General features: G+C 43.4%; 1 protein-coding gene across 1 annotated transcript in view; it reads left to right on the plus strand.

Moving 5' to 3' along the window:
* Positions 1 to 18,214, plus strand: part of KLHL12 (kelch like family member 12) — a 594,063-nt gene that overhangs the window by 221,611 nt on the left and 354,238 nt on the right. The window contains exon 6 of the mRNA XM_085600332.1: positions 2,516 to 2,630. Within this exon, the coding sequence (XP_085456458.1) occupies positions 2,516 to 2,630 (115 nt within the window). The remainder of the gene's footprint in view (positions 1 to 2,515; positions 2,631 to 18,214) is intronic.

The following is an 18,214-nucleotide window of genomic DNA, read 5'->3' on the forward strand; positions in this document are numbered from 1 at the left end:
GAGACAAAGAAACATTATATATGATGAGGACTGCTATCTATTCTGATCCAAGCATGTGAATCTATGAAAGATTCAATGCTGGAGAAAAAACTAGTTACTTACCTGTACACTATGGTTCTCCAGTATTATCTTTCATAGATTCACATGCGGCCTGCCCACCTTCCCGTTTCTTCTTGGGTAGACCGCCTTGATCTATGGTTTCATCCGTAGCTCAATCTTGGGCTGTTGGAAATCTGAGGTATGGTGGCTCTGCTGGGGATGGTGTATCTCAGGGCGAGCTGCTGATTGACTGTTGTTTGGACCACATAATGAGGAGGAGTGGTTACACAAGGATATACTCTCTATGGTTTCCAGGCAGTTTTTCTTTTACTGCTATGGTTATTCTTTTACCGTGAGACTCCCACCATGACGACGGGGAAGATACAATATGTGAATCTATGAAAGATAATACTGGAGAATCATAGTGTGCAGGTAAGTAACTAGTTTTTTATAAAGGTACCGTATCTGCAGTTTTTGCCAGACAGTCATCCTACGCACTAACCCTTCTTTTATACCTAAGGTGCCTTCAATTTACCACCTCAATGAACCGATTGTATTACCAACATTCTTCCGTAATCCATCTTCAGCAGTGCAAAGGGCGTTGCATTCTCTGGACATTAAACAATGTTTGAAGTTTTATCTGCAAAGAATGGAGACGTTCCGTAAATCCTCTCAGCTACTGATCTTTCTTGGCACCCAGGAAAGGACAAACCTTGACATGGGCCAGCATTGTTCGTTGGGTCACCTCCACGATTTCCTTCTCTCATGAAAAAGCTGGCCGTCCGCTTCTTGCGAAGGCACAAGCCCTCTCTACTAGAAAAGTGGCGACTTCCTCTGTACTGTTTGCGGTGGCATAACTCCTGGACATTTACAGGGCAGCAACGTGGGCGAACACTCACACATTCATGAAGCATTACTGCCTTGATGGTTGGAAAAAGGCAGATATCGCTGTTGGACAAGCTACACTCTGACATCTCTTTGCCTAAGGAAGGTGGCTTTTAGCCTTCTATGTTCTTTACATGCTGTTTGTAAATTTGTATGCTTATTATTCCCTTCTTAGTTTCTGATGCTACTAGTTTACGTCATGGTGGGATGGGTCACCTGGCCACCACCTTTCTTTTTCTCTTATTGTGTTTTTTACTGCTTACTAGTCGGATTCAAGCATGTGAATCTATATAAGATTCAATTATGGAGAAAAAACAAGTAACTTGCCTGTTCACTGTGCTTCTCCAGTATTGATATATTTTATAGATTCACATGCGACCCTCCCTCCTCCTTGATTAGGCTCTCCAATTACCTCCAGCGTTTTTGTATACCTATACACTTGTGCTCGACATCTGAGGTATGGTGGCTCTGTGGGGAAGGGAACTCTGAGGTTTCAGCTGTGATTGGCTGAAGTTTGGATGTTTCAAAATGAGGCCGAAAAGTTACTTAAGTGAGTTTTCTGTTCTATGGAGGTCTATGGTGATGTTGTATTACTGCTATTTCTTATGTTGCCGTGAGACTCCCACCATGACGACGGGTAAGATTGAAGCATATGAATCTATAAAAGATATTAATACTGGAGAGCCACAGTGTACAGGTAAGTTACTTGTTTTTTGTCTTTGCTCAGTATTCTACTTTCGAACTTACTCCTGTAGCAAGTCACCATTCTTAAGTATGCTAAATATATCAGGGTAGGGAAAGCAAATGTTCATATTATTGGTGTACTTTGGCCCAATTTATTTTTTTAACGATTTACAGCTGCAGATATGTTGTGACCCTCGTGTAAATATTAACTCCTCCAATGCATTTCTCCGAAACATTAGTTATATTGTCATTGGTCTTTTAGTACAAATCATTTGATCTATCAACAATGTTATTCTCATATATGTTTATTGTATATCAGATAGTAACAATCCCAATTTGCAGTCCAAAATACCATTTTTGGGGCATTGTTGGAATTTTTTTACCCTGAAAAGTACTTTGTGTGGGAGTTGTCCTTGTCAGCACCTCCTACTTAAGAGGGATATTGATTGCTACCCAGCATAAAAGTATTGTAAATCTTTATTTTTGCTTCTTGAGTACATCCAGTGGAAATGAGTGGGCAAATGAAGTGTCCCATTTTCTGCTTCAAAATTCCCCTTCTCCAGTCTTCCCAAAAGTCTGTGCCATCTGACATTGTTTTAAAATGTTTATTTGCTTGTCTATTTAGGTTTTGTGTCAAAATGCTACTCACTTATTACCTCATCCATAGATAGATGCAATATTATTTGTGGTTTTCTGACTACTATATTATATATTTGGGTACATTTCTAACCTTGAAAACTAGTCAATCCGCATCGGTTCTTGGCAAATCACAGTGTTTGTACCTTAAGTTAAAGTGTAAAAATCAATGTGTGACTTCAGCAGCTGTAGTTTGCTTCCTAGTACTGTTCCGATTACCTGTTTTCATGCCGCAACCCCACCTCCCAATATCATTTTTTTTTTTTACCAGCCCCTGATTCGCTGCAGCTTGTCTTGCAGAGATTTGGTAGATGAAGCAAAGAAATTCCACCTGAGGCCTGAATTGCGGAGTCAAATGCAGGGACCAAGGACTAGGGCACGACTTGGTAAGTGTGCATCGAAAAGGCCATTAGAATTTCATGGCAAATCACTGGTCCTTTTTAGGTCTGGCTTGAGAGCGATGCTGTCTGTATACCTATGTTTACAAATAATTTTTAAAAAATACAGTGTGGGCAGGGAACTATTGCTGCTTCACCTCATGCTATTGGTTGTTTGGTGTATCACTGCCTCCTATTGCTAGCATTAAAGCGTAAGCTGGAATGTTTTACATCTCAAGTGTAGACTGAATCATAACACATTTAGTTGATTTAATAGATTCATTGTATACGGAAGGCTTCGTTTAGTTTTCACCTTTAAAGACTTATTAAATATGTTACGAATCAAAACGCAAACTGGACAAATTGACTTTGCAATGCTTGTTCCTCCAGGAGTGACCTCCTCTAATATGTCTGGTTTGTTTCGGTTCCCAGTATGTCTCGAAACCTGGTGCCCCCTTGCGGTAGAGTAGAATGTGGGCATACAGCATGAACAAAAGTGCAACAGTGAAGCTTGGTGATGACACCAAAGCATCCTTCCAACATGACCACATCCTCCTTGATCCCACAACTCTTTTTTTTCAGCAAATGTAAACCTCTACACAAGTTGCACTGAAATTGTTTGAGTGCCTCCATGCCTGAGAACAAGGCTGCCTCAGGCTTGTCTTTATGTGGAGGTGGGTCTTTGTTAATGCTCTTAATTTTCTGTTTTCCTTTACAGGGCTCCGGCTATTTCAGAGCATGCTGGCCATCAAGCAGTCTTCCCCCTTCCAGAGTCAGTTCTGTTTTGTTGATCCTCCCAATGCCTGTGTCCGTTGTTTGGTCAACTATGCCACCCATGCACTGGCATCAATGCCAGATTACTGACAGTCCTTTAATGCGGATGCAAGACGTCTTGGGGGCAAGTGCCTAAGTGATGGCCAGGTATTTATAGTAGAAACATTCAGAGGTACTTTAGAATTAGCGACCCGCTTGGTGCTCTATCTTTGGAAAGAAAGTCTTACAAGTGTCTGTGTGGTTAGTCTCACTGCTAACCACATAAGTGGAACTGTGCTAGTTGCTCTAGATGTTCTGCTTAGTCATTTTGTTGATTGCACTTATTACTAGGAAATCAGCAAATCTATATCTAGAAGGTAGGGGAAGCTGACCCACAAGGGGTCAGTGGACCCTTTAAAATCCTTTCTTTATGATTCTGGCCAACAGGCCTCTGACCTATGTGTCTGCCTTTAGAGTATGCCTCCTTTGGGAACTCTGACTATTGGAGCCTCATATCGCCAGACTGTGTGATCCAAGGAATGTTCACTTTGTAATGCATCCTTAGCAGGACATCATGTGCCCGCATAATAGTTTTTAAACATGAACCCTGCCTCTTCTGGATTCTAACCAATGCAGAGTTGGCTGAAATAAAAAGTGCCATCAAATAGGAATAAAATATGTAGAAAGTTGCTAAAGCAGGCATAGGATTATTCTTATAATAAATCTTGTGTATAGAGCTCTAAAAGCAGTCTTTCCCTGGACTCTGGAGATTAATGCTGGTCACGTGTGTTTTTTTAGCAGATGCAAGATTATTTTAGTACCTTTAGTACCACTGTGCAAGCTAGGTAAGAATGGTACAGCTTTCACACAATAATTCATTGGGTGGTACATATAGTTTTTGCATAATCAGAGTAGTATTTCTGTTGCCTGGGCTGTGTTATGGACTCTTAACCATAGCAGTCTAGAACAGAGAGTACCATCGCATGCACCTCCATGTGGAAATCCTGAGAGCATCAGAGAAGCATATTGTCCTAGAGCCACACAGGGCTGATCATGACTTTGATGTGGTGGTCCTGTCTAAGGCACTGTCAACATTCATCCACAGGCTCTACTCCAGCTTCAGCCATTTAGAATTTCAAAATAGGATTTCAGCTGTTTATGCTACTAACATTATTGTAGGATAGCTAGACAAACCTTTCCCATGTCGGGCTTCACCTTTAATGGGCTCAGTTAGAGTATAGTGATTCTGGGATGGGTGCCGCATAAGTGCAATGTGACTAAGATTGGACTCTGGTCTATTTGTAGGAGTCGGAAGAGGATTGCATTAATTCTTTTGAAGAAACAAGAACAGGGAAGCTCTATTAATGCATGAAGACAGTTGTCAATGGAAGAAGCAGTTAAGAGGCTGGAAGGAGGAGGATCTGTACCCAACACCTGATGCCCTAATGCAATCATTTTCATTATTTCATTTGCAGAATTGCCATTTCTATTACATGGGAATGCCTTTTGACCAACCAGCTAGCATTCCAAATAAACCTTGCCTGGTCAACATGAGATTTGTGTTCTGGAATACTTGAAATACCACATGAGGTTATTTCAGTTTGTGATTTAAGTCAATTTTAGTGAAAGTGGTAATCTCCCACTTATAATAGAGAATGGTCACCAACTAAGAACATGTGGTGTAAAAGTAATCTTGCACAAAAGTATTGCTGAAACTCCCCATAAAAAAGGATCCCTTTCCATTTGGGTGTATGAATATATTGAGACAATTTAATGGTGGGTTTCTGGTTGTTTGACTCCACAGTTGACTGTCTGCATTTTCTGTGTTTGGGTTGTGGATATCTGTGTGGTTCTGATGGTGTTTGTGTTGTATGCTGCTTTAGTTGTGGAAATGAAGGTTGGAATCTTTGGATGGTTGCTTGTTGACCGTTTCGGCCTTTGGAATCTGGCGAGTGAGCTCCTCTGATGGCAGGTAGTGTCTTGCGAAACTGTAATTGTCTTAAGGTATTTGAGCACCTGTGGTTGTTTATGGGATTTTTTTTAACTGGCTGCCATTGCTGAGCTGAACAGCCCTAATGTGGGAGGCTTACCATAGCAGCTCTGCTATTTGTTCGATTATTGGGCAGGTCTCGTGGCAGGTTGTTTGGAAAATCTTTCAGTCTGATTACTTTGTGCACATCTGTGATGAGATTAGTTTCTCTGGTGGCACATGGTTTTGTTAAGTAGCTATGAAGTCAAGTAGGGTGTTGAGCAGTTTTGGACTTGGGTTTCTTTTGTGCAGTAACTGTGGTGATTTCTTTAAGCAGTCCTGTGTGCAGGGGGTTGTCTAAAGCATTCCTGTACGGAGATGGTTGTTTTGAGAAGCTACTGTAGGAGGAGATTAAGTTGAGTACCTTTAACACAGTTGGTGTTGCTCAGCACTGGATGCAGCCAATGTTTTGATCAACTCTTGTGTACATTTGGATTGTCAATGAGCGTTACTTTATTTATTATTACTACATTGGTTGGCGTCTCAATGCTTTTGAGTAAAGACATTTCATTATATGGCACATTTGCTGGAACCTGGTGATGGTAAACCAATAATCCAACAGTTAAAGAGTGTCCGAAGCTACCCACCACCAAATATGTCTCAAACATGATGAAACTGCCTCGTAAAGAGTGAGATTTCTTATTGCATGGATGAAGGACTTATCACCAGTCTAAACGCCTGACCAGGTGATAATTGGTTTGTTGAGCAGCTCTGTGGCAAGTAGTGTGTGGAGATGTTTTTGTAGCAGACTGTGTGTTGAGCTGCCCTTGTGGTGAGCATTTTTGGTTACAAGCTGTAGTGAGCACCTTTATGGATACTGAGCTCCTCTGTTGTATTGAAATTGTGTTTTGGTAAGCTCCACTGGGGAATGTTGAGCACCTTCGATGGTAGTATCTCTTAGGACCCCAGGTGGTATGTGTGGTGGGGATTAAAGAGGGATGTGTAGGTGCGTCTTTGGGCTGACAAATGTATCTATTGATCTATGTTAATTGGATCTATTTATCACAAAACACAGTGAAAGGTTAATGTGATTTCCTTAAAATTACTACATACCGTAAATCTGCACATAGCTTTCATTCACAGATTAAAATTCTGGTTTGTCCATTACATGAGCACCATGTACCTTGGATAATGACATCACAAAACTAATTTCAATAACCAATGATACTGGACTAATCATTAACCTTCGGTTCCCGAGCACAATCCTGCATGGCGTAAAGCGCTTCAATGACTCATCCGGGAAGTAAGCGCTATATAAATACAATTACAATTGTTACTTGTATTTAACTAAGTAAGCCTTTTGCTGTAAGCGCTATATGAAAATCTAACATTGTACTTACTGGTCCTAAATCTCTTTTATAAACATCCACATTAAGACTGTCCAACCATAAGCACACCTCTAACGAAGCTTGAATGAGAAAAAGAGCTCACATCTTTCTCTTAAAAACCAATTTCTTAAAACTTTGGTTGCATGTGTATTTTTCTGGTGGACTGTAAACCTCGTTTTCTCCTCCAAAAAGGTTTTGCTTTGTACTTCCGAACTAAACCTAGCATTTGGTTTTTCATCTCCTTTCTGATAAAATCGACTCAGCCAAGTATAAGATAAAGTGCGATAGCAATTTCCAGGTATCAGTATGGCCTTCCTCCTGACCATAACTACATAGAGAGCAGACAACCATCAGAGAAAGAGGGTTTGACCTTCTCAGCACGGCTTTGGAAGGTATGTTGGTCATCTACATACTTGGTTTAGAAGAGGTTCAGCTTAAAAGAAGGTGCCAAGGAAGGAACCTTCTCCTGCTGTGCTACCTAGCATGCAGCCTGCACACCTCTCAGCAAGGTGGCTAGGTGGTTGTTTTAGGTACTAAGACCCCTGTGTCAACACAGTTGTTGGTGCTTTCCACTTCAGCACCATGGGATGTGTCCAAGTTGAGTGCACTCCCTCGCCAAGAGAGGATAATGCTGAGAGAGGTGTGGCACTGAGGAACGATTGGGCTGCTAGACACTTGTGATGAGCCGAATTAGGATCTTGGACCCTCGCCAAACCTTTCTTTATGGTGATCGCAGTGACCGTAAATAAGCACCACTATCTTGTGATCTTGCACAGGATATTTGGGAAAATGTATCTGTCACTTCCCTGTTAAGGAATCTCCTTTGGAGTTTTAATTTTCCTTTGCACACCTTATGAATGCAGCAGCACAAGACTTCGACAGTCTAATAAAGAATCCTAGCTACAGGAATAATGTTTGTTAGACCTTGTAGCCTCTAGCGGACCCAAAAAGGGCTTGCGAACACCAAACTACCACTTTCTTTTTGTCCCCAACCTTGATCATGGCAGTATCCCTCAAAGAATAAATGTAAAGTTCCTGAGACCCATGTCTTCTGGGACTGCCTTTCATCTTCTTAGTGTGTCTGTGATTTTCTAAAATGTTTGCAGTAAATCAAAGTGTGATCACACTGCCTGATAGTCTGTGACTAGACATGCCTGAAAAGGGTGAACATATGGGGCCGCATTAACATTTTTCAAGAGTGGAAGTGACATCCTACCTGAACTCTTCGCTCCTGGGGCCAGGACTGTGCAACATCGACGGGCTGCCTACGCTGTGTGTCTCCCCCGCTGCCATACTTCATCACTGGCCGCTGTTGGGGGAGACTACAGCTCCCGTGATCCTTTGGGGCAGACAGCTTCCGTATTCCAGCGCGCCCGGAGGCGCTTTAAAAGCGACTGCTTCCTTGGCAGAGCGGGGGTCGCATTAACATTTTTCAAGAGTGGAAGTGACATCCTACCTGAACTCTTCGCTCCTGGGGCCAGGGCTGTGCAACATCGACGGGCTGCCTACGCTGTGTGTCTCCCCCGCTGCCATACTTCATCACTGGCCGCTGTTGGGGGAGACTACAGCTCCCGTGATCCTTTGGGGCAGACAGCTTCCGTATTCCAGCGCGCCCGGAGGCGCTTTAAAAGCGACTGCTTCCTTCGCGACGCGGGACGCGCGCGGGCGGCGCCGGGCTGATCCCGGGCAGAGGGCGGGCCGTCTGTGGCCGTCCGAGGCAGGAGGACGCTGGGCTGGGCCCCCCCTCTGGTGTGTCATCCAGAATATTAAGGTACTGTGTAGTGAGACTAATCCATCTGCCAAATTAACTTTGTGCCGTTCGCTCCCAATGTTGTGATATCCATCTCCAAGGACTTAAGACACTATTTACCAATTTAGTAATTGTATTCATTGCATGTACTGTTAACACTGTATATCGTGTTTTCTAGTCTATCTACTCCACGGATATGGCTAAAAGGAAGTCCATGGAGGGAAGCGGGGGCACCACCAACATAAAGAGGAAAAAGGCAAAAAAAGTTACCCATGCGGCAGGTAATTGTGTGATAGATAGGATCGAAGCTATTGTTGACGATTGTCAAGTGCTACTGGAGGAAACTGGGCCATTATCAATTGTGGCAGTGGAACCAGTAGTAGAATCTACTCCGAGTAGCCTCAATCGTAAGATTCCAACTATGTTCAACAAAAATAGACTAGCTCCATCTATAACACCTCCTTGTCTTACAAATAATGGCCAATGTGAGCCACGACAGGGAGTTAACCAGGATACCACGCATTCTATACCTGCCATTGATTCACAACCCTCTACTACCTCACTTGAGCTTTTATGTTCAAATAGGTTTGCTATTTTGGAAGACCTAGATGAGGAAATTCCTGTTCCCTCAGCTTGCCAAGATACTTGTCCAATTGACCCCAAAGCAGCACAGACATCCAACACCCAGGGAGTTTCCCTGGAGCAGAAAATTGATCAACTACTAAAAGAGGTAGAATTCCTGAAAAGTATAGTTATGGAACTAAGTAAGAGGGTTCCCCTAATCCCTATGTCGTTGAACACTCCAAGTAATTTCAGGAATTCAACATCTCTAACAACCCCAATACCTGTTCAGTCCAGGATACCGCTAATTTCACACAGGGGGACACATTCAGTCTGCAATAAGATTGACCCAACAAGAAAGCCATCATTGACCTCTGCCAGTAGCAGCAAATCTTTGTACACGGATACTGCGAAATGCAAAACAACACTTAAGGATTCTTCTCCTATTCTAAATACGTCCAAATCTGTTGGGCCCTTGAGATTCAGCCATCAGGAGGCCCAGGTCTACTCTAGAGACATTACTGCATTGAACTCTATTCCAGGGGACCTCTCGGTTAATGCAAACAAAGCCTACATGGTCAAAGTTCCCAAACTCGCTACTACCCAAACTTATGAAAATGAGGACTCTATAAAGAATAAAGCCACACATTGGCTTAGGCATGTTAGGGGGTGTAGGTCAATCATCCGTGAAGATATCATCAAAGCTAGAAGAGTTTCACTCCTTAACAGCCAATTTGACTGTATTGAGCTCACATTTATCAACTCCACTCTGGCTGAGAACTTGGTCCTTTTGGAATTTCGTACATCCTCACCAGACCATTCCCTTATTCAGATAAGGCGCACTCCATTCTGGGTTCCAATAAGGCAGGAGACAGAGGGTGGAGTAAGGATTTTGGGCAATGATTCCTACTTGAATGGGGTAGACTGACTGGCCCAAGACACATCTCCGGGTTGTACTATGGAGTCAGATTTCACCGCTGTCGATCTTATCAAAGTACCGCCCCAGGGCCCACTATCTCATTTACAGTCCCTACCTCCCTGTGAGACGTCCCCTTTCATCCAGGAAATTATAACCCCCAAAACTTCTATGGCACTCTTAAATCTTGTCTCCTGGAATATCGCAGGGCTTTCTAAAAACCTTTTAATTCCGGATTGGCAGGACTTCACTAGCTCGTTTGATGTCTGCCTATTCCAGGAAACGTGGAGTACAATTCCTCTTCATAAAACTGGGTATACCACGTACCATGTACCGGCTGCAAGCTCAGGGAAAGGCCGCCCATCGGGGGGGACTGCTTGTGTGGATAAACATTTCGAATAACTGGTTGGTGAAGACCCATAATAGTGTCTCCCCCGATCTCTTCACTTGACTATAAAAGGTCCACATGGCGGTCCTACCCTAGAACTATTTACCATCTATGCTAGAGGGACTGTGGGTGGACAAGCTTCCCAGACAGTCTCCGTCCTAGAACGCGAACTGGCTCTTATTGATCCCCACTCCAGTATCATCATTTGTGGGGATTTCAATTGTACATTTGAACCCTTATGCTTGGAAGATCTAATGGGGACCAGCGAGATTGATCTCAAATGGGGCATTCCGCCCCTAGAGCTTACTCCTATCAAGAAATGGTCCCAAAGGGCAATCCAATTGTATGCCATCACCCAAGAGTTCAACTTACGAGCAGTGAACGGTAGATCCAAATCAGACACGGGCGGTGCCTTTACATATAATAGGCTAACCACTCCGTCTCGTATTGATTATATCCTGATTGACATCTATTTCTGGGGGAATGTTGTGGATATGGTCGTTAGAAATACTATAGATAGCGACCACAATCCACTGTGATTACAAATTAAAGATGTCTGGCTGACCCCGGACAACGAGAGCAATAAATCATCTTTGATGTCAACCAAAGAAGTATTGCTGGCAAGTTGTAATAGACGCCTTAAATGGCATGGAATCTCACAACACGAGGGGAAGCTCGCAATTATTAAAGAAATATTAGCTAGGAAAAATATTGAGTTTACTGAGGCCAGCAATAAAATGGAGGACCCCCAACTCATACCTTCTCTCTACCATGACACTATAAATAAGATAGGGGAATTTTTTATTTTGGAAGGGAATCCTCCCCGTAAAAGGGTGACTGCGCAAGGCTCAAACCCATGGAACTCTAAAGACTGCAGAGAGAAAAGAGCGACCTTGTCAAAAGCCCTAAAGAAACAAGATTGCAACTTGATCAGAAGGGCTAGACGGGACTACTCTAGAGCCCTGATAGCCGCAAAACGAAACTGGGAGGAAATGCATTGGCAGGAGCTAAAAGAGGCAGCACTGAATCGAAATTCCCCTGCTTTTTGGGACCTCCTAAATAGAGGATAACGGGCTAAAACGATAAGCATCCCAAATCACATAACAGAGCTGCAATGGTTTAATCATTTCTCTGCTATATATGCGGGAGAGACTGCCTCTTTAGATCATGTGGAGGAGTATTATCCGCCCCCTGCCGCAAACTTCCCAGCTGATACTAGTTTTGGGATTCAAGAAGTCATTCTGGCTATCAAAAGTATTGTACCCGGTAAAGCGGCAGGCCCAGATGGCCTTCCAGGTGATCTCCTTTTACATGATCCAATGCCCTGGGCTTCGTTCATTTCTGCTATAAGGAACGCTACAGCTAGGGGCTCCACAGTACCTGAGTCATGGAAAGCTGCAGTGGTGATTCCCATTTACAAAAAGGGCAATAAGGAGGACCCTGCCAACTACAGACCCATTAGTCTAATTGACGTGATTCAGAAAGTGGTTGGCAGGGTTCTACTCATGAGACTGAGGTCATGGATTGAGAATGCGAATGTTTTATCCCATTTTCAAGCCGGTTTTAGGCAAAAGGTAGGCACCATGGATCAAGTTTTTAGATTTTTTTATGATCTACTGGAAAGTGGTAGTTTTAGGCAAAGGCACTTTATATTTAGCTTTTATAGACCTTAAGTCTGCATTTGACTTAATACCCCGTCAAAAATTGTGGCAGGTCTTAACCCAACTAGGTGTCCCTCAAGAGATCCTCGCTTTCCTAAAGCTCCTTCACGAGAACAACCATGCTAATGTTAGATGGGGTGCTCAGGGCCAGCTTACAGGGAGTGTCGCGGTGAACAGGGGGGTTCGACAGGGCTGTGTATTAGCACGCACCCTGTTTTCTTTATACATTAACGGGGTGGTGGATCGCCTTAGAGATGATCCAGCTGATGCTCCAGTCCTGGCTGGTGAAAAAGTTCCTATCCTCCTGTTCGCCGACGACACTCTCCTGATCTCCAAATCCCCTGCCGGCCTACAAAAAATCTTAAATAGGTTTGACTCCTTTTGCAAGTCCCATGGCCTCATGATAAATACAGAGAAAACTAAATTAATGGTTATCAATCCTCCAAGACGCTTTAGATACGCTTTTAGTCTGGATGGCACACCGCTAGACATTGTGGACTCCTTTGACTATCTAGGCATACGTATTGTAAAAGGGATGAAGTGGAGCTCTCACTTGACCAAGATGCTCCTATGCCACAAGAGGGTATCGGTGCCATTATTAGAGAACAACACCTCTCTATTAGTCGACCTGTGGCACCAGCCCTTGTGGTATATGAGGCACAAGCATTATCTAGCTCTATGTATGGGGAAGAAATCTGGGGCTATGAAAATATTCATGACCTGGTCAAGTCCGAGAACAAATTCATGAGGAATCTTATTTCCGTTCCGACCTCATCTCCATTAAAACCATTGCTCCACGATTTAGGCAGACATTCCATTCAGGACATTGCACGACTCCGACCTTTATTATTCTGGGCAAGATTGCGAAGGACACCGGAAGTTGCCAAATTTGCTGCAGGCCTAAGCGAACTTATATTAGCTGACACTGGGAGGAGGATAAAATGGATTTCCCATGTAAGCAAAACGTTGAGAGCCATTGGATATGAAGATTGCTGGGAATCCGTCACCTCCCTCGAAACTGGACCTTAAAAAGGCTTACTGGAGTTGGGTCAATGTCAGAGAGTTGAGCAATCCCAAGATGGGGAAGTTGAGTGAAGCCTTTTTTTAGCACAAGCCCCTTTGTAAATTGGAGCCTTACCTTAACTTCATTCAGACCCCTCTTGACAGATCACTGTATGTGCGTTTCAGAATAGGGACTCTTCCTCTCAATTCTGTTACTGCTAGTTGGAACGGTCACACCCATTCATCTATTGGCTGCCCGAGTTGTGCAGCTCCAAAAGAGACCATTCCCCACTTCCTCTTCGCCTCTTCTTATTACAAAAGAGCGAGAACAAAGTGGCTGAGGCCGATCTGTAGAATGTTGGGTAGTCACAACTACCGTACCGTGCTACGCATTTTACAAACAGATACTTCGTCCCTTACTATTGTCTGTGGAATGGCCAAGTATTTGGGTTGCGCTTGGCTTTTGCGGAAAAAAAAAACCAAATCTGCTCCCCATATGCACTGAGTTGTCTAAGTGGTCTGCTTTTATTCCCTCATACTTACCCACACACAATGAAATTTGGGTCCCTTTGTTCTTTGTACTTTGCACACATTGCTTTATCCTGTGACATAGTCTTTTTTAGATATAGCTATGATCGATCAATTCCTTTTATTGTCAATGTTCACTTGATCCTTTTTATTACTGTATGTTGTGCTTTTATGATATTTTTTTATCGAATAAAGCTTTAACTACCTACCTATGTGCTATCAATGCCACCTGTGCACCAAATGAGCTAGATTAGAGCAATGGATCGAAAGTTTTCTGCTGTGTCTTTATGAGGACAAGAGGGTAGAAGCAGCATCCCTCCTAATGAGGGCCAGTACATTTCCAGTCAGCTGATTATATCATATGCAGAAAATGTATCTACTGGATGGGTATGGATTTCATTTTCATTCTCCAACAGGAGGTAGCGATAGTTTTAGCAAAGAACTTGGTAGAGACCGTGCCCTTTCATAAATGTCAGATATCTTCTGAATGTTTGGGATATAAAAAAAAGGTCCAGACATACTATGGTAAAAAATATTAAGGTGAACTTGGCTTTTTTACGTTGACCACTCTGTATCTCTCCATATGATTGGTCAGTGCAGAGAGCGGCACTTGTTGAACGAACAGTATCTGTCCATATTAGGCTTGCCATCCTCCGATGTTAATCTGTGATCCCATGTATCCAATCCTGGGGATTTATGTATGAGGGAAGCCTTTTACACTTAGTTGTTGGTGTTGTGCTCTCGGTTTATGTGTTAAAATATCAATTATAAATGTTTACTTGTTGCAGAAAACTTTAAACCACCTATGCCACTGGGAGTATTTAATCTTTCAGTTCAACCAATTCCAGAGTAATGTTTTTTGTAATTTGATATTGTAGATGTGGGCTGGTTGGGTCACTTAAAACAGAGGCTTTGCATTGCCGATCTGTTAATCTGTTTCATGTTGAAGCAGGTTTGGCAATCTACAATTAAATGATGCCTGATATTGATGCAGTTTTCTTGGGATTGGGGTGTACTGCTGCTCTGCTCATCCTTGAAGTGGCAACCCAGCTGGATCTTCAATGTGAATGCGTCCAAACTCACTGCTGCAGAACAGCCTGCACAATATACCAGCTCTCCCATCAGAGGTACGACATACCTCACATGTACCTCAGCTACAAAAATCCAAAAGGACACTGACATTGCTAAATCCACAGGCATCCTACAGTCACTCCAGCTGCCTTTCATAAGCAGTAAAGGAAGGGATGTGCAAACCTGGTTGTCTCAGATGCTGGGTCCCCGGTTCCAACAGTTCTCTCAGGACCGCCAGCAAACTAAGACATTTCAGAGAGGAGCCTGTAGGGGAAATGGTTTTGGGAAGAGCAGGGGTGGCTCCTCAAGGGTCCCTCTGCTACATAACCGTGACTTCCCATCTCTTCCCCGGGATCACATCTGTCGGGCGAAGGATTGGGCATATCCTAGCTAAGTCGGAAAACGCCACCTCAGATTAATTGGTCCTCTCCATTGGGGCAGAAACAATCCTGCCCACCATCATGTACTGAGTTCAGGCCACATTCACCTTTGCGAGGAAGAGATTCGGGCATTTTTGCAAAAAGTCCCTGTAGAACCAGTGCCTGCATAACAATGCAGCACGGGGGTTGGTCCCCTGTACTTTTTAATACCCCAAAAAGTCTCTCCCCCCTCTGCCAACCCTCGACCTCCTGCCATTGAACAAGTTTGTCTTTTGCAAACATTTTGACATGGTTACTCTACCTATCTCATCCTGCCGCTCTGCCAAGGTGACTTCATTTTAATGTTGGGATCTGAAAGACGTATACTTTCATATCCTGATCCACCCAGCGCATCACCAGTACCTTAGTTCATGGTAAATGGACGACATTACCAGCCCACGATATTACCCTTTGGAGTCACCACAGCTTCAAGGGTGTGTACAAAGTACCAAGCGGTACATGTGCAGAAGTACATACATTCACATCTTTCCATACTTAGATGACTGGCTTATCAAGAGCAGCAGCAAATGAGAGTTTTAGAAACAGCTGGTTCATCAATCCCTTGGTTCAGTTGGAAATGCTGTAGCACGTAAAGCATATCCCAACAGGCAAAAGTTGAGTCCATTTGAACAGCTGCGTCCTCTTTTTCAGACACACCAACGTTTGTGAAACGGTTTCAGATGATAGCTTTTTGCATCACAAATGTACTACACACCCTCTACAAGAATGCTTCTCCAGCATTGGACACAAATAGAGGTGTTGGGAGGATCTAGGCTTGGTAACAACCAGGGTCAGCACAATACTATTAGTGCAACAGCAACAACCTATGCTCAGCAGTCCCTGTCTAGAAGCCCTTCCTCTGGTGACCCTGATCATAATGCCCCCCTGTTGGGGTTCAGTGCTCACCTCCATGACATGACTCCAAGGCACTTGGATATCTCAGGACCATGGGCACCACATAAACTACCTGGTGCTTCAAATCATCAGACTAGTGCTGAAAGCATTCCTCCCGTTTCTGCGGGGATAAAATAGTACTAATAATGATGAACAGTATGACAACTGTTCAACATCCAGAAGCAGGTCTTTCCCCATTTCCCCAGCTTTCTGTGCCAGCTCCGGAAAAGCAGGAAACAATAACCAAGTGCAAGTGCAAGAACTCCACCAGCAAGTCCTCCACAGGTATTTTCATGGTGGTAAACTCGAGCGTTTAACATTTTTGGCATTTCTGAAAATGCCAAAACTTTCATGTCTATTACCCCCACAGACAGTCCATGGGCAGGGCTCTCTGGAAGAACTTGTCAGGGATATTTGCTTGTACTTTCCATCTGATCTCCCCCCTTCATCTTGTATGTCATGAGGTAAGGGTCCATGATCCTTATCCTAGTGGCACTTAGCAATACAGTCCTGGTATTAAAAGCTCCTAGAGATGTCAGTCAGTCCTCAAAAGAAACTCCTGCACACACCAGACCTTCTCACTCAGCATCGCGGTCAGCTCAGACACTTATATCTGAAACTGCTGAACTTAGCAGTCTGGCACCTGATTTTTTAGTGTTTGGTTACCTCAGTTTGCCAGAGGAATGCAAGGTTATTCTAAGGGAGACAAAAAAGCTCACTACTCTTGCTTGTTATGCTGCGAAGTAGAAAAAGTTAATGTATTACTACATCTCGAAGCAGAAAGATCCTTTCAAAGTTTCAGTGCAGGAGATTGTGTCTTACTAATAACCTTGACAAGGCAGGCCTTGCCTACACTTCTATACTCTTACACTTACCTGCAATGGTAGCATACCTTCAAAACAGAGAACTCTCTTCCCTGTTTAAAATTCTACTCATTAAAGTCTTCATGGAGGGTCTAAATTGGCTAGTACTCTCAAAGGCACCTCCTGTACCAGTCTGGAATCTTAATATGGGCCTCACAAGACTCATCAGTTCTCCTTTCGAGCCCCTGCACTCATATCTATTAAAGTTCTTGTCCTGGAAGGTGGCTTCTTAATCTCAATCACCTCCCTCAGATACATTTGCTCCAAGGTCTTACAGTCCAAAAACCATTTATTCAGATACCTAAACCTAGGGTAGTTCTTCATACCAAACCCAAATTTGTGTTGGAGGTTGTTTTGCCTTTCCAAATTAATCAGGCCATTGAGCTGCCAGTCATCTTTTGACAAACAGAGCCTATAGCAGAAAGGTACCTTCAGGCTTAGTTTGTCAAGAGAGCGCATATGTACTCCATGCCCTATGTGCAATGCAAACCATAACTAGCAAATGTCAGTGGTTTGAACAATTTGAGCCTGAATTTACTTTTTAACTTGTTTGGGTTTTTTCCAGTGAATTTCCTCCTTTTTTTTTTTTTTTTTTTAAATGATTTACTTAATTTTCAACACTCACTGCACATGACGTCCAGCTAGGCCTTGCTCCAAATCAGCTGTGGCTGCCTAGTCCACACTGCTCAAGGCTTGCCATGTACCCATTCTGTGCTATGCACAGCCTTTGTCCAGATTCAGTGCCCAACCACCTTCGGCTGAGCATGCATGATTTGGCTGCATACCGGGCCCTGTGACCAACCCGCCGTTGCCACCCAGCCCCAACTGTGCACAGGCTGCCATGTTCCCATTGTGCGCTATGGACAGCCTTCGAGCAGCCTCTGTGCCGAACCGCTTTTGGTTTTGTGCAGCTTTGGTTGGCCTTGCACTTGTCTTAATTTGATAGTTGCCAAATTTCATGCAGATCAATTGAACAGCCCCAATTATTAGTGAATAAAACTTAAATTACCCTCCTATTTATCTTGGCCCCTGATAGATCTGCTTAAAGCCTTACCAAACCAGCAGTAAACTAAACCCTCTAAGTGTTTGCCAACTTTTGTGTGGATTCTGCTTTCAGCGCCAAGTTTATTGGCAGATGATTTTAAGTCCCCCTCCCTCAAACCTGCCTGATGTAATCTCTCCATCCTTCCCTTGAAGTACTTGCATGGAATTGAGAAAACCAAGAGTAGGCTAGACATCCTAAGTCTCTGCTAAATTTCATTCAGATAGATCAGACCGTGTCAAAATATGTCACATTTTTGGCACATTCGGCAAATGGTGTCAACGTTATAAGCAAATTAATCAATGGTTTTTCAACTTACAAAACAAATGAATCTGTTAACCATTTGAACCCTACCCGGCACCATTTCAAGTGTGAATATCTCAAAAAC

This window comes from Triturus cristatus, chromosome 1_2 (genome assembly GCF_964204655.1).
Source record: "Triturus cristatus chromosome 1_2, aTriCri1.1, whole genome shotgun sequence".
Taxonomy (NCBI): domain Eukaryota; kingdom Metazoa; phylum Chordata; class Amphibia; order Caudata; family Salamandridae; genus Triturus; species Triturus cristatus.